The following is a 17,710-nucleotide window of genomic DNA, read 5'->3' as shown; positions in this document are numbered from 1 at the left end:
GAAGTTCATAATCTTTTTAGGTGCGCCAGTGAAATATTTCCAAATTCAGGCGAGTAATGCACGCACGCTGCTGACGTAATTTCATGCGCTCCACGTGAAATGAATTAAGCTTCGTTGAATGTTAATGTGTCTATCAAATGCAATTGATAGCGAACTGAAGACTTCCACGTGCCCCAATTCAAATCAATATTATAATAAAAACTCATATATCAGCTTCTATAAAATCCTGCTGAATTTAGATGAAGACTTTCAACATTTAATCGAGATCAATTTTCCAAATTGTAACTGGAATTAGGGATGGGATCAAGTTCAATATGTACTCACGAATCCGAGTCAAGTTCAATAACCAAGTTTCATTTCATGGGTTTCGATTACTAAATACTTAACACATTACCGACCGGTGATTATTGCTTAATTTTGAAAAATCTGTGGTTCATGACTAAACACTTTTTAATGGAACCATCAATAGTAACAGCAATTTTCATTATGAACTAACAAGACACCCTCAATATTTTTATAATAATATTCAACAATTGAATTATTCACTGAAGAAACTTACATGATAGGTTTTAGGAAGAAATCATTAGGAAATTGTTAAGCAAATACAGTAAGTAAGTTTTCAAAACACATAATGGAGAACTGAAATTCATGTACGAAATAATTTTAATGAAAGATTTTTCTATATTATTGTAATTATTTTAATTATTATACTATTTTTTTCGAAGTACTTATAGAGAGTTCGAATTCCATCAATCAAGGTTCGAACCTTGACCGATGTTTGCGAGGTACTTGATCCCATCCCTAACTGGAATGGTTCAACTATTCAGCTCCGAATTTGTGCAATTGATGAGATTTTTAATTTCGCATAAGAATCCCGAGTAATCTCGAACGCTAGATTGCGATTTTTCAAACTCTAGATTGAATTTCGAAGTGTCTGAAGTGTTCCAAGAAACAAAGATGGCTGATCAAGAAATCAACGTTCGAATCAGTGGCGCGTTACCCTATGGGTAACTGGGGCAAATGTCCGCGGCCCCAAAGCAAAAGGGGGACAAACCGAGATACAAGATCCAAATTCTACGTTTTTGCCCTGAAATTCTATTTTGCACAAGGCACCAACTAGTTACAACGCGCTACAGGTTCCAATGAAGTTCAGCAACTCGTATTTCGCAGAAACCTTTTCATTTCCGCGAACAGTTACTCACGGACAGGACGGACTCCGTCATTTTTAAAATTGAAAGTGCTTCTCTGGGTGCGCCGCGGAAACTGTTCGTTCCGGACATAAAACAAACATTTGTCAGCCTTTCTAAAGTCTTTATTCGTGGGTCCCGGGACAAATAACTTTGAAGCTGGCGGCAGATTTTCGTCTCGCAATTTCTTGCGTTTCTTTCTACGGGCGGCGAGCAGCTCCGAGATCAGATAATAAAGAAACTCGACGAAACTTATGACCGAGCCGCCCAAACAGAGTCCGAAGATTCCTCCAAAAGAAGCTGAAATTGCATTTTCATTCCTTAGATTGCACCGATCTACTCATACCGCTCATTATCCTCGTTTCAGACAATCAATTTCACATTGCCGTAAAATTTTCTGTTATAGATTTATCATTATTGAACTATTAAGGTCGTTAGAAAATTTTGTTGTAATTCTTAAAGTTTCGGTTAAGAGGACTTTTTCATTTAATGGTCTGACTATAAGCAATCTTCGGGAATTTTTTTTAGAAAAAGTGTCAAGCATTAAGATCCGAAATTTAACATGCTTGTGAAGCAACATTTGAAGAATGTACACAAATTTTTTTAAGTAATAATAATTATTGTCTTCGAAGTTTTAGCGGTAGGCACTGATATGAGAGCACTTCAAGAAAATTTCTGGCTCCGCTTCCACGAAGCATTTCCAGCTCTACTTGACTTTGTTTTACACGTTCTCTCTTATTAAACGTTTCACGGGATGCGTCAGACATGCTTTAGGAAGTTTTCCTTACCCAGAAGACTATCCCAGCCCAAGATGGTTTCCGTGCGGTACTCTATGTACGAGCCATCCCCGAAATACACGTAGAGGAACGAGATATTATTTACATACAAGCCGTGCCTGTAAAGAAGCGCTCATGAATTTCTTGTTCGTCAATGGGAGGAAAGAAGCTTTTGCTCGCCAGGCCTTTCACTGGGCTCCATAATAAAAAGCATCAACGATAATATCCCCGTTTTCACGCTAATGCATTCTATTGCTCTCTCAACGCTTTCGGATGGAAATAGCGATTTCTTCACAAAAACAAGTTAAACACATATTATTTTTCTAAACTAAAAATACGTTCTTTTTAATGCTACTAAAAATATTAGACTGCAAGCTTGGAGGCAGAAAGAGGATACAATTGTCGTTGGCTTTTCATTTCGCTGTGTCAATGCAATAAGAGATTCATCTAGTTATTAAGATTTCTTTACTACCAATCCTTCTTAAAACTCTGTGTTTGAGGACAAATATTAGGTGCAAGGAATTTCTTGAAATTCTATGTTTGTTCTTAAATTAATATTAGCAAGAAATAGTTTCCTAATTATGAAAATTAAGTGAAACTTACGTGAGCTGGGAATCGTACTCCGGATTGTCTATCCGAATCGATTCGCTGAAAACGTTGTACGACTCATCGTTGCATTGTGGAAGGCAGCTGCAATCTTTCCTGGAGAAATCCGTCTCGGAAACAATGCCTGTTTATAATGTTAGTAAATATTAGTAAAAATATATTCAACAAAAATTCTCTCCTTCCAGAACGGAACATTTAAAGTACCATTTGGTGATTAATTGCAGAAATGCATTGTTACTTACTTCTGCGGGTCAGGATGCAATCGACATCGGTTAAGTAGCATGAGCGAACGTCTGGGTCTGGTAACGAACAGTATGAACATTTATTAACGTCCCGCCAAACGAGTTAGTAAATCCATTTGTTCGAGTACTCACGTTCATCAGGGTAAAAGAAAGGCAGACATCCGCAAGGTTCGTAAGCATTTCGCTGGACGCACTCCGAGATGCACGTCTGGTAACTATACTTCTTTTCACCGGTGCTCTGGACATCGCCGATAGCCAAAACATAATTTCAAACAAGGTGGAATGGGGTAAGTGCGTCAACGGGGCAAGTGCGTTAATTAGTTATTTTTATTATAATATGAACGAAATTTCTCTAGCTTGTATTTATTAATGTAGTATAAGTTAGTATGAACTATTCTACATAGATGTCGCCCAAGAATAAAGATTTTTTCCTCGCTTAAATCAACCAATGCAAAACAGTCACGTGCGAGGTACACGTACAGCTTTCAGGTTACCCTGAACGTGCAATAGTTTACAAGTTATTCATATATTCTGTGTTGTTATTTCAGGTAAATATAACAAATATTGATGTAGGTTTACATTAAATAAACCGTTTTTATTGTATTTGTTAAACTTCATTGAGAAAAACACTAAGATGCTCTTGCCCCGTAAATATTACTACACGGGGCAAGTGCGTACTGCGTACTATCACGGTGGGGTAAGTGCGTACTGTACGGGCAACTATAAAACTAAACAATTTGAAAAGCATTTTGTAGCTGGCTTGATAATCATCCTTTTCTTGTCCCGTAGCACTCTCGAAACAAGGTTTGAAAGCATTTTTAACTCTCAGAGACGTTCTTGCCCCATTTTCGGGGCAAGTGCGATGTAGTTGACACTTTGTACAATATCCTATCAAAATGATAATTTTCAAGCAAAATTGGAATCCCACATAATACTAATTCATCAGTAATAACTAGACTGCGGATCTTTATGCAAAATAAAAAATGTTTGCATTGATTGCAGGACACCAGGAACCAAATAAAAATTGTATTTTTCTTCTAATTATTCTATTAAGCTGAAACTAACACATTAATGTTCTTAAATATTTTCTACATGTGCACTGCTTTAAATTGTACATACCCATTTTTGTCATAAATGCATAAAATCCGCAGTCTAGTAATAACTGTGGCTGATGTTTTTACATACCCGACTGAAAATACATCAGTTTAAAGTCCAACTTTGCAAAAACTAGGGCGCACTTACCCCACTGCACCTGACAATGAGTATTCGATCTAAGAAAAAGTGATGTCCTCTCCACTACGGGGCACATCCTGCTCATGGGACTTACGTCAACTTATTTATGGCATTTTTGTTATTAAAATGACACTAAACATGATGATCAGACTGCGGGTCTTTATGCGTTTATAGCAAAATTGAGAAGATGAAATTCAAAATTGTTGAAAAATTTAAAGAATTCATGATGTCCTCTATTAAAATCATTAAGGAAAGAAATAACATTCAATTTAGTTTCTATTTCTAGCAATCGATGCAGACAATTTTTATCTTGCATACTGATCCGCAGTCTAATGAGGGTAAATCGAATGTCGTCACTTTGGGAACTTAGTTCTAATGATATGGAAAAATGTGGATGAATGGTTCAAGTTAACAGGAAAATTTTACCTCGCCATCGAACAAACACATTCTCTTGTTCAAGGGTATATTGCGGATGTTCTCCGAGCTGCTGACTTTGGTCCCGGAAAGTACCAACCTCATTACATGGCCGGGGACCAGGGATGAGGTTTGCGCCCCCACGTCCGGATAATCTATCGGATCGTGTACAAACACGTTGGCACCAACGAACTGTCTTATCGAGCTTTTATAGTTCGTAGCGTCGATGTTTAGGGCGACCGATAAACCAATATCGCGGCCCGACCCCGGTGCACGCTGCAACATCACCGTTCAACCTTTCTATACAGGATTTGCCAAGATGGTGTCGGCGATAGTGTGTTACGAATTTTGAAATTGATACGGGCAATGGATTCCTGTCGATACGTCTCTGCGCACCAAATACGAGCAAATCAAACTCGTGGAAACGAATTTGATTTTAGCGATTGTTCGAGCTGGATGCTCTTTATTTGCAATGGACAGACTGCGGATTTAATGCAATCATGTCAAAAATGAAGAATTTAATTCGAAAAGATGGATAAACTTCCGAATTGGGCAACAACCCTGCGACTTTTTTTATACTCTGGACGTACTTCGACGTGCTGATCACGAATATGATAGTGAAAATTGGCGCAAATTTTATTGTAATGGCGGAAACCATTAAAAAACCATAAATAAAAAATGCTGGAGTACTAAATTCAACAGAATTTAGCACGATTTCTATTTATTTTGGATCGACAAATGCTATTACCGATGAAAATAGAATTTTATTTAGTGCCACTTTCTTAAAAAATGTCTACAAAAATTATAAATTGCATGAACATCCGCAGTTTATTAAGAATGATAATTTAGTATACTGTTACCAGAATATTGTTAACGCCCGGTAGAACCTCTGAGGAATTGTCAGACTGCATCGGTTCTTCGGCCATAGCGATATCCGTTAGCCACGAATCGTTGCCTCTGAAAAAGGATAAAAATCTTCGATCAAGAAACTTGAAAACAAAAATTGTTTCATCAACAACATGATAAGATGCTCCAATATCGTTGCAACTTGAAATAAAAATGAAAAAAAAAATTATTATAGAATTCAGAAGTTACTGATTATACCAGAGTGCGAATCTTTATGCAAGAATGTTCTGCATCCATAGCAATTTTAAGAATTTTTTGGGAACTCGAAGATAATATAATAATCTATTAATGTTTATTAGAAGTGTACAAAAGCCGCATTGATTACATGTATATACATTTTCGAAAGATCATAGTGATAGTTGAAGCCACAGCAGAAGCCCTCGTTCGATTTCACGGTTTTGAAGATCTTGTTGCAATTGTAGATCTGCCCGAGCCAGGAGCATCTGACCAACAACGCGTTGCAAGGTTGCATCAACTGCAACGAAAAGACAGTATGATCATGAACCACAAATATCAAAATACAGTAAACGTTCGAGCTAAGATAAAAGTCATTTTGTGCAACGCGCCCGTGCAAGAGTGTGGTGGCAGTTAATTTATTTAATTAATTTAGTCGTATTATTACTATAATATTACTATACGTAATATTAGTTAGTTAAAACGTAAAAAAATGCATTTTGGGCTCTGGACAGACATAGATTTGACTTTTAGGAGTTACAATTGACCGCTTCTGAACTCCTCGTTGCAATGTTGAAGCGTCATTTTGTATTCTTGTAAATTGTAAACCTTGTAATTTCGTATACGTATATGCGGGTCTAGCGATGTGTGCGTGTGCCACGACACTCTTGCACACTTGATTTCCTTAGGAATTAATACAGAAAGCTTGTCGAAAGCAATTTTCTATATCATGTACTACAATATTCGCAAAAGATCTGCCGAGATAACAAGGGGTATTATTCACCTCGAACATTAGTTTATCGACGGTGTAACCGAGCGTGTCGAGGGCCCACGCCGCGGTTGCGTTATCGATCTCGATTTTATCAGGTCGTATCAGTTTCATCAGCGAAGAAAACAGTCTATTGGTCATGCTGATGTCGAATCCATTCATCAGTCTGTTGGGACAAATTGAATGCAGTGTACGAAAGGAATTAGAAAACACTGAGAAGAACGAAGTAAATGAGAATCTTAATTAAACAAACTGTTCTCTGTTCGTTAAAACGAAATATCAACAGAACAAATGAATTTCGCGGTGGCTACGAATACATTTAGACAGATTTGAAAACTTTGCTTTCCATTACCGACGACTTTTACAGTTGTAGAATATTTTACATGGTAAATTATACAAGAGTTTTGTTACAGAAAACTTTTGTTTCAGCTTGAAAACAGCTCAAAGGAAATTGCTTATCCCAATTTCTACAACATCACACACGAAACTCCCTCTGTTCTGTTCCTTCATTTCATAATGTAAGTTTTAATTATAAAGCCGCGGAATGAGCGCGTTGTAAAGGAAACTTTACTCAATAAAGAAGCGAGGTAAATTGTTTCTGACATACTAACAGTCGAAACTCCTTTAATTAATGGAAGTCGGTCGAACGTCGAAGGGTTGCAATTTACGGTTACTTACACAGGAAATGTAAAATTTCAATCGAAAAACTAAACGTTTGACCGCAGAGTTAATTTCAGAATTATCATTTTACAGGAGGATTGACAAAAAACGAGAACTCTGATCTAAACAATTCAAAGATGTTCGAACTGTCAATAGATTCAGTGAGACTTACAATTTTCTCGCAATTACGTTGGCGTGTAGTCCGTAAACTTTATTATTGTTACATATCGTAATCCCCGGGAATTGTAAATCCTTAATTGGGTTCGAGGTATCGATGATCGTCACTGTGGGATTGTTCGAGAAATGGTCCCACAATCGTAGCATCAGTAACAAACAGAAGAAAATCGCTGCTACACAAATCTGCGCAGAATTCTTTATGAGATTAAATTAATTTTTCCAGAGAACTTGTAAAGAACGTTTTACCCACCGCAAACCAAATTGCTCGTTCGAATCTGGTTTCGGCTGTGACGATGTAACGAAATCCGTGCAGACCGCTGTTTTCGCAATAAACATGGAAGAACTTTTTCAAAAATCGAGCGATGCTTGACCGACCCATTAACCGTCCTACAAACAAAACGAAATTCTATCGGTCCTCTTGCTTTGGTTAACTCTTTTGACGCACGCACCACTTTTCAAAGCCTTTTTTATTGTGTAAACTATCTCCGTTACTACAATTTCCGCTTCTATATTATGCAGATAAAATGACGGAGTGTATTCGACAGCTAATATTAAAACTACACTCCTCAAAATAATTAAGGGATCACCTTTAATTGCTACCAGTTTACACGATCATAACTCCGGCGAAAATTGCTGTATCGATATCATTAAACAATGGTTTGAAAGCGTGAAACCTCTAGTTTCGGATGCTCCGTTTCAAATTCTTTCTATGTTGGCTTTTTACGAAGTTATAGCGGGATAAAGACAACATTGACGGTTAACAAAAACTTTGTGCGACTTTGTAACATCACGCGGGGAGGAACAAATTTTTTTGATAAATCGCGTTAACATCATTTGGAAGGGCTATCTTTCCTGTGTAAAATGTGTGGTTGTTGATTATTGCGCGATATTTTTTATTCGAGATATTCAACATTGAAGTAAATATTGACTTTTTAATTTTAACTGGCTCCAGGAAGCGAAAAAATTATCGTGGAATCTTGTGTAAAAAAGCAATAGAAAGAGCGTTTTTTTCTCTTCAAGGCACTTCTTTTGTTTTTTCAATTTCATTAACATTTCGATATACCAGGTGTTTCTGAAAGTATGCTTAAAATATGCACAATTTCCATTTTTCCTTTAACTCAGAAACTAAGAAATGATCGCAATACCACGATCCGAAAGTCAGATTGAAGCAGAGATTCTGCCGATTCGATTGAGCTCCCTGTGAACTCGCTGCGACAATTTTTTACCTATGGCAGCTGTGTTTGAAGTTAGTGATTCGCAGAAATTATCGCCCCACGTACAGCGACTGCCTGACATCTCTGAATACACTACCACCGGCGTTAGCATTCCCCAAGACATGCCGGATTTATGCCTCCTTTGTGTATGTGTGTGTGTGACACTGACTACTTAATTAAAAATTTTAATAACGTGTACTACCACCTCTTGATTTTCCATCCCTTTTAGCAACAAACCCACATTTCCAAAGTTTCCATTGTATTACAAACTACCCTTATTACGAAAATTTCCAAGCATGCAATAACGTTTAAGTTCGAGCAAACTCGACGGAAGTGAAGACTACACAATGAAAGTAGAGAACACAAGATTTTGTCCACACCCACACTAAGAAACTATAGCCCGGGTGATCGGAAATATCTCGGTGAAGTTGTCTGATCAGTTAGACGTTTCGAGTTGCTACGTGCAGATCGTTACCGTGCAAAAGCACAGCCCTAGACACGGCATTCGTTCCCTCTTCCTCGCTCGCAGAAGCGAATTCCATTACAGCGCATTATAAACAACGAAGGACGGGCAGAACACTCAACTAAGCAGCTCAAGTCGATGTCGTACCGGCCCTTTGTCGTGGACACTAAAAGGTTGCTCTGTACAATGATATTGCAGACACCGCAAGGAAAACAATGGTGACCTTATGGGAGGATGAGTGAGACTTCTTCACTGTTTTTGTAACGGAGGAAAATTGCCTGAAACGCCACCACCAAGCGTAATAAATTACTTCGTGGACGTACTACGTAGCTTTCCGTTATTTCGCGATAAGTACAGCGCTTATTAATCAACGAAATGGATGAACAGCGAATCCTCTTAGATTACTATAGCCAGTCACTCACCAAGCCTGCTCACTTTCTTAGCTGAATGATAACCATACCGCGGTAACGTTTGCATTCTGACATTTTCAGGATCGACTGTGCCAGACACCAAATACGAACGTCAGCCAAACTGGCTGTCACGAGACCCATCAAACGAATGAACAAATTAGTGTCGTGTGGATGATACCGAGGAACATCGTACGCCTCCAAGTAATACCATTTTCTACCAATTTCGTGCGGCAAATTCTACGAACTGGCGTTATTAGGCTAATCCATAACCACTCAGGCAAATGATACAGAGGTAAGAGGCCAGAAAAAATAACAGATCGTCGGCGATCGATGGATAGTCTGTCATGGTCAACGAATTGGTTTAACCGTGGGTTGTAAAAATCGGAAATGGACTTGAAATTGAACGTGTCGCAGCGCAGTGGCAATCGATGCTCGATTGTTATGTACAGCTTTATAGAGCTGGAAGGGTGGAGGGTTCTAATTTTCATGGTGGAGAGATCGCTCAAAATTTAGGCGTGAGAAATATATTTTTAACCGACTTCGAAAAAGGTTACTCAATTCGATCTGTATGTGCCTTTTTGAAATCTAAAGACATGTAACATGACTCCTAAAGATAGGAGAACGTGTTTGTGTATGGCAGCATTTTATAGTTTTTCATCGGGATTAGTTTTATACAAAAGTATAACCACCCACCGGGCGGGTTGCGCCCGACCACTGGCGGTATACCTGAAAAGGTTGTTATAGCAGACAAAAAACGCGCACGAATCAGCTCCGAACCGACCAATTATATTTACAAACACCGCGCTCCGTCAATTTCAGACAGACCCACCGAATCAGATCGATGGAAACATACAAACATACACATACTTTTCTATTTTACCACGCTTGTGTGTGTATGCACAGTAGCGGACAAAAGTTTAAGACCGCTCTATAAAGAAGACGATACCTTTTTTAATATTGTACTATACGATTTGAATTTTTTTTGGGAAGCTAGAGCAATTAGTTTACCAAACGATGTGAAAAGAAATTTTTTCAAAAATTGCAATTGATCGGAATTGTTGAAAAAAATACTAAAAGTTGAATTTTTAACTTTTTTATGTGGATCTACATTGAAAAAATACATACGTTTTGTAGATCTGTGTCAATTAAACATATCCTGAAAATTTCGTCAAAATCGGTCGACGTTGCAATGAGCTACGAACGTTTAAAGAGGGTAAAAATTGTAGAGTTTCAAGATTTATTGCCGAAAATAGTGAAAATCTGCAATTTAGAAGTGGGAGAGATACATGAGAGATTTTAGGAAAACCTAAGTATTGGAGCATTGAACGTCTCGCCACCGACGAGATATAAGGATAGACCTATCATCTTATGGGACTTCGTGTCCACGCTATGAATTACCGACTGTGCAAAAAAACCAGAGGTTTTCGTATGCCCTCTACAATTTAGAGTGGTGAGTTTAGAAATTACGTAGAATTTCATATATCGATTGCGTAGTTGCCAAAACACATTTGAAAATATTCGTCGCATAGTTGCCAATTTACTGTTACTGCCGTGTAATGCACAGCGCGTATTTTTGCTATTTTCCACGTTACAGCATCGACGAATATATATATATATAAATACAGTCCAATTCTGAAAAAGTAAACGAAACGAGTCGAGTCAGTCAATACAATTCGTCTGTGCTACCACTAATTGTAAGAAAGCTGTCAGCACAAATGGGATATAGGAATATGATTCCTATATCCCATTCGTGCTGTCAGCCTATTTTAGCTGTCAGCAGCCCCGTCGAGATCCTGCCTGGGGCTCCAAAACCGAGTTGGTAATACAGGAAATGACAAGAAAAAGAGGCCATGTGGCCTCAGCAAAGATGGCCACCAAAATACATTGGGTGATAGGTCTATCCTTATATCTCGTCGGTGGTCTCGCACAATAATATAACATAACTTATACGACCCAGCTTTCAAACTTGAAATTACAGCATTGGAATGAACAGTTCTTCAGGTTATAGTCACTGACGAGAAGAGGACGCTCTTATCAGTCATTTAAAACTTCTAGGTCGATAAGGCAGTGTACTCCAGCTTTTATACGACGAGAGCACCGACAAGAGCCACCGACGAGATACTATTAAAGACTGCCAGCCGCCAGCCCCTGTGTTATTCCGCGGAACCAGTAAGTGGGCGCGAGTGGGCGCGGGCACCGACGAGATACTATTAAAGACTGCCAGCCCCTGTGTTATTCCGCGGGACCAGTAAGTGGGCGCGAGTGGGCGCGGGGATAACGTGAAAGTTACAGTGATCTGATATACCACATCGCTAAAAATTCTAAATAGTGCTAAAATAGTGCCAAAACATCGTCTGAAATATGGCGGAGAATGTAACATTTAATAATAATCGATATGGTTTCGTAATAATTCGCATTCACACCGATGCATCGCGACGAGAATCTCCTCAGTGGTCTTCTTTACCGACAAAATGCCGTCGTTGGCCTTCTGTTTCTCTGGATGGAGCTAAAATATATCCTAGAGGGCGTAAGACATACCGAAAAATTCGAGTCCCGCCAACTCCCATAAGGCTGGCAGTCTTTAACAGTATCTCGTCGGTGGCGCGGGGATAACGTGAAAGTTACAGTGATCTGATATATCACATCGCTAAAAGTTCTAAATAGTGCCAAAATAGTGCCAAAACATCGTCTGAAATATGGCGGAGAATGTAACATTTAATAATAATCGATATGGTTTCGTGATAATTCGCATTCTCACCGATACATCGCGACGAGAATCTCCTCAGTGGTCTTCTTTACCGACAAAATGCTGTCGTTGGCCTTCTGTTTCTCTGGATGGAGCCAGAATATATCCTAGAGGGCGTAAGAAATACCGAAAAATTCGAGTCCCGCCAACTCCCGTAAGGCTGGCAGTCTTTAACAGTATCTCGTCGGTGCCACGGGGCTCTAAGAGCCTTAAAATGATAAGAAATTTTTTTTCGAGTCGCCAAAAATCACTTAGGGAGACATGTTTTTGATACAAAATAAACCTATGTGCAAAATTTTAGCTCAATCCGATTTGACAGACTTTCGGAAGTTCACCCGAAAAATGCATTACGTGCAATTGGTAATTAAGGGATGGTCTTTATCTCTCATCAATATTTTCATTTATCAATTTTGCGATAGAGCTAATAATTTGTAATACGTCGAGAATACACTCATAGTTTATATTGAAATGCTAGTATCTTAAAAAAGCATGAAGAGTATGTATCTGACAAAATCGTCGACTGTCGGCTATACACCGTGTCTACATGAAATATTGTACAATTACAATGTCAATGACAATGTATAAAAGAAATCAAGTAAATGATAGGCTGGAAATTGCAATGCTGTAATGCTTTCCAGTAAACATTAAATATTGATTTGTTCAATTGATTTAAGAAAAGAGGCCAATAAGTATGGTAGAGCAGACTTTAACAAGACTAATACTTAATACACAGTTGCGAAATAAAGCGTGAAAATAATTGGTGAACGTACGGGACTGAAGTTTTTCAAGAAAAGACTTTCTACCAAGTCACCGGTGAGTCACGCGATGCAACACAAATCCGACACTGAGATGTACCTTGTCGAGTCGAGTTCAAGGTCACGGTAGTGACCTTCTCGAGTATCGTTGCGATCACTCATTGTCGACGAGTCTTATGAAAACTATACATACATCGGGCAATTAAGACTTTTGAGTAGGGGAAGCCTTTTGAGGTAGAACTTCGAAGAACGCAATACTCCTGGTCATTTTCTTGCAAATGCTTCCGCAAATCAATTGATAATAGAAGTTTATGTAATGGATTGAGTCATGAAGAGAAAGAATAGGATATTGGAGTAACAGGCAATTGTTGATTTGAAAGTTGACCCGTTGATGTGTCCTTGGTTCACTTCTGGCATTGTCATGGCAGATCTGAAATGACTAGCCTGCGGATGTTTATGGAATTTTCAATTTTTGTAGGCGAATTTTAAGAGAAAGTAGAATGAAATAAAATCTTATTTTCAGTGGCGGGAGTCTTTGTAGATCTGAAATAAATGAAAATGGTACTAAACCCTGTCGTATTTTATATTATACCATTTTTCGAAAACTTTAAGGAGCCATAAATGGATAAAGATTCGCAGTCTAGAAATTATTAGTATTTCGTTTCTTCATATCTAATTATGTAATTATGCCCTTGAGAATTCATTGATGATTCACATTGAATTCATACTTTAAAAAGATCCGCGATCACTTTCTTTTTAAATTCTATGCATCCATTTCTAATGTCTAAGATCATTTTACTGGTCGTCATCTTAAGGTATTTCCTGGTTGCTAAGAACACTCGAATGATGAATAAATTGCATAGAAAGGAGAAGAAAACAATAATTATCAATGCTTATAAAGCCTTCAGTCATGAGAAAAACAATAATAATGCGATGATTTATTTCAACAAACGGAAATTGACATCTTCTTTCAGGATAATTTCTTCTAGAGGTAAACAAGGAAGGCAAACAATAGCTATTATCCCACTTTTAACAATTTTTCTACGTGTTTGTCTTATTGCTAACAGTAAATTGCTGTAAGAGACATTACGAGATAACATTTCTGTATTTTGTAAGTTTGTTGTAAGAACTGTACTCAAATTATATGTATATTAATTCGACACATTCGAATTTTTGAATGTTAAGATATTTCTAATTGTATGTGAATTGCAAGGAACAAAAATTAAATGAGAACGCATCTCGATTTCTCATGTTTCACACAATCGTGTATTTCATCTAATTATGTCTGTAAAAATGCAAAAAATTTGCATTATTGATATCGGTAATAATATTTATGGTCAACGTGTTTAGAAAACCTTATTTCATAGTTAGACAGCGAATTTTATGCATGTATCGCAGAAATTAGTAGGTGTGATTGAAAGCAGTAAAAATATTAGATAAATTTAGAGATGGTGTCATATTATTTTCAACCTATTCAACATACTAACAAAAGAAAGAAAATAAATTTCTGTTTCACTCCAGTTTGTTGCAATTCAGGTGGAAAATTTTTATTTCGCATAAAGATCCGCTGTCTATTCATAGTATTAAGTCAGGAATTCAAAAATCATATTTTAATAAGCAGCGATTCGCTATAAAAAGTGATTGATAACCGTTAAAAACTGTTTGTTTCTGTTCACATATCACAAACAACTACATGTACGTCCAAGGATTCCCAACTTGGATTCGTTGTCTCGAGTCATCTAATAATGAACGTGACACAGCTATTCAGATCAAATTCAATTTCCCTCGAAATTCATACTTCGACAGGAAGCATACGTACATGTCTGTCTATATTTAAATGCATATTTGTTTATAATCGGGATAATCGAGTTAATCGAGCTAATCGAGGTCCTGCTGTAGTTGACAATAATTGTTTCATAATTATTCGAACTATTGTGCCATGCTTTATTCGCACTTTCTGCCAGAAAAACAAATTTCAAATGTATTCGGTGGCATACACTCGTAGAAAAGAAGTATCATGACGTATACTTTACAGATGCATCGTACCGTTTTGCGGAACGAACGTATCTCGTGGTGACTAAGCCGGCAGTAATTTAAAAATCCCCGTATGTACGTGAACGCAGAAGACGTCCAATTCAGCTGGCGGTACTGTAATTTTATATCCTAGTATTATCACTACTCGTGGTCAATTAAACCAGTAAACTCTTCTTCTGGTTGTTCTAGGAACGCCGCTTATGGAAATGAACGCGCGTTTTATGTTTTTTTACGCTTCATTCAGGGAAAATTCACGATAATGACGTCGAAAGACGAGTTTCCGGATATGATCGCGAAATAACATCGATATTACAAAATTCGATTGTCCTATTTCGAGCCGAGATTTAAAGAAGAGATCATTTCTTTGTTGATATTATCTTCAAACAAGAACACACGCAGAGACACGAGATCTGATTTTCAATCTTCATCTTTAATTACTTGTTAGGAAGCACATTACACGCGACCCAACTGTGATAATTTTAATCAGTAATAGAAATCTGCACGGTGTACGAATAACGCTTTTAATCAAAATGTCAAGAAAATTTCTATATTTTATTCGTACATTATTAATGATAAACTTTCTAATCGAAAAACTTTTTATGAAACACTCACGCCACCTTCCTGTAGTTTTTCCACTTAAATGTTTGGGAAAATTAATCATGCACTGATTGCAGTTTTATATAAAATTGTAATCATATTTTTATACGTATAATAATTTATATTACAAAAGTTGATCTGAGGATTTTTCAAATAACATAATATAACGTAAATAATTCGTTAAAATTTATTTACTCTATAAACTATAGTTTTAGAGTAGCAACAATTATAATACTGTACATATAATACATCCACAACATGAAGGTTTATGAATGTACCAATTGGTTTTTAATCTCCCCAATTACTTACTTATATTTCGAATAACAGTCAATTGTGTTTTAATTCGGGGAAACCTAGAATCGATGAATTCTTCCTAATGCCGCTTCATTATTAACTAATGTCTTCAATTTGTGGGAAACCACGTACGCGGAACAGCGCCGGAAATAAACAAATTGGACGTGTGATTATACAAGTTCAAGGAATACCCGAGTTTTTCAATCATTCGCGAATAATGAACTGCGATCATCCGCTGATTCAAATAAACCCGGCAGACCTGTTGACCGAAACTCTTTTACAGTATATTTAAAAAATTATAGTAAAGAAAATATTCATATTATGCTATTATCATTTTAATCTATAATTTTTAGAATTAATAATTCATAATAAAATTGTCCCCTTTTAAAAATGAGTATTTAGAGAACCACAAAACAGTGAAACCATTAGAAGAACATTAAAATGTTGTAATATATTAGTAAGTAGTAATTAATTTCAAACCTGTTTGTTGCAATTGTTGTGGCCCAAAAATCATTTAATTTCTTAAAAAGTCACGCACTAATCTTTTTCTAAACAAATTCGAATTTGAAATGTAACATTCGAGCTAACTAAAAATCTAACTAAAAATCATCGGAATAATTTTTTCTTCATTTTCCAAATTACGTTTTTTCAATTTATAACGCAATAATAGATTTTATTCGTAAATAAATTTCAATAATTGATTTCAAAGCCGTCTCTTCGACATTGAAAATTGCGATGGTTGATTGCGTTATTATTCGCAAATTGACTTCAAATCGATAGGCCAAGGTCGCACGGAGGTCAAGATTCTGCAACAGCTGCGGGAAAAGAAAACTACGAGGAGATTTTTTCAGACGGATTCGGGATTTGTGCGCCGAATCACACAATGATATCGCGTTTTGCTTAAGCCTGCCCACGAATTATCAGTCTTGATCGAATTGAGTCATAAGAACAGCTACGCAGAACAGTGTTCTAGGTGCGCATAATCACGTTTACCTCTTCATCACCGCATCGGCGCAAATCGCGTCGACCATGGTATACCTATCGCCTTGTAATTCATCATTCGGGAAAAAAATGTTTTGATCGTTTGTGACGAAAGAAAAATATGCTGAGGCTCATCATAGACGGCAAACAATTTTGATTACCGCATTTTGATTTGTACACGATTGCGAGGCTCGAAGATCGTGTTGGCTATAGTGCGAATAGTTGATAACAGTGTTTTTTAATGAATGACACTTTGCTCGACATTTCTGATATGCTCCTATCACGTGGAGGAAAAATATGAAACATGTGTATACAAAGATGTAAATATTCTATTATTTATTATTTATTATTGTAATGAATGTTTCCTTATGTCGATCGTAGATTGTTGCTAAGAACGTTTTTTTGATGATTTCAGCGCACTGGTTCGATCAATTGTTAATATTGTTATACATAACACTATTTGCAAATTTTCACAATATCTTTATTTCAACGTTTCGATCTTCTTTTAGATAAAACTCAAAAAAATTTTTAAGAATTGCATCTGTAAATTAGTATGGACATGATATTTGGTCCCCTCAGGGTTTCAAATTCATTTACCAATCCTCTTCCTCTTTCCACTCTCACCATCGCCTTTTCAGCGGGACCTACTGTTTATGGTGGGTTCCGAACCACCCTGTAAATTAGTAATAAATGCTATATTTCAAATTGTGTGAATTTAAAACAAGAGCAACGAAGATCGAAACGTTGAGATAAAGATAATGTGAAAATTTGCAAATAGTGTTATGTATAACAATTGATCGAACCAGTGCGCTGAAATCATAAAAAAAAACGTTCTTAGTATAATTTTAATTGTTTGGAAAGCTGCTAACTGTTAAATTGTATCCGTCGTAACATCTTCGCAATTACTATATTGTAGCGGAGTCACACTCGACATCAGAGAAAGAAAAATGTAAATAAAACGGGTTCTCACATGTATTTGGTTCTTCCTTTATCTATATTTTTCAGTTAAAAACAAATATAAGTCCCCCAAACATAAATTACAACTAAGTTTGAGAGCTACATCGAATATAAT

General features: G+C 36.9%; 1 protein-coding gene across 1 annotated transcript; it reads right to left on the bottom strand.

Annotated features, from left to right (window-relative positions):
* Nucleotides 1-1,494: 1,494 nt before the first annotated feature.
* On the bottom strand, nucleotides 1,495-10,259 carry LOC143207011 (pickpocket protein 28). Its single transcript, XM_076419988.1, has 11 exons — nucleotides 9,244-10,259; nucleotides 7,395-7,531; nucleotides 7,140-7,327; nucleotides 6,323-6,473; nucleotides 5,700-5,839; nucleotides 5,319-5,415; nucleotides 4,471-4,734; nucleotides 2,944-3,049; nucleotides 2,812-2,868; nucleotides 2,567-2,693; nucleotides 1,495-2,082 (listed from the first exon to the last, which is right to left on the bottom strand). The coding sequence occupies exons 1-11, from the start codon at nucleotides 9,296-9,298 to the stop codon at nucleotides 1,947-1,949; spliced, it is 1,458 nt and encodes a 485-aa protein (XP_076276103.1). The 5' UTR covers nucleotides 9,299-10,259; the 3' UTR covers nucleotides 1,495-1,946.
* Between the last annotated feature and the right edge of the window lie 7,451 nt (nucleotides 10,260-17,710).

Source organism: Lasioglossum baleicum, chromosome 3 (genome assembly GCF_051020765.1).
Source record: "Lasioglossum baleicum chromosome 3, iyLasBale1, whole genome shotgun sequence".
Lineage (NCBI taxonomy): Eukaryota > Metazoa > Arthropoda > Insecta > Hymenoptera > Halictidae > Lasioglossum > Lasioglossum baleicum.
Note: the sequence above shows the minus strand (reverse complement) of the source record. Positions and strands in the feature narration are given on the sequence as shown.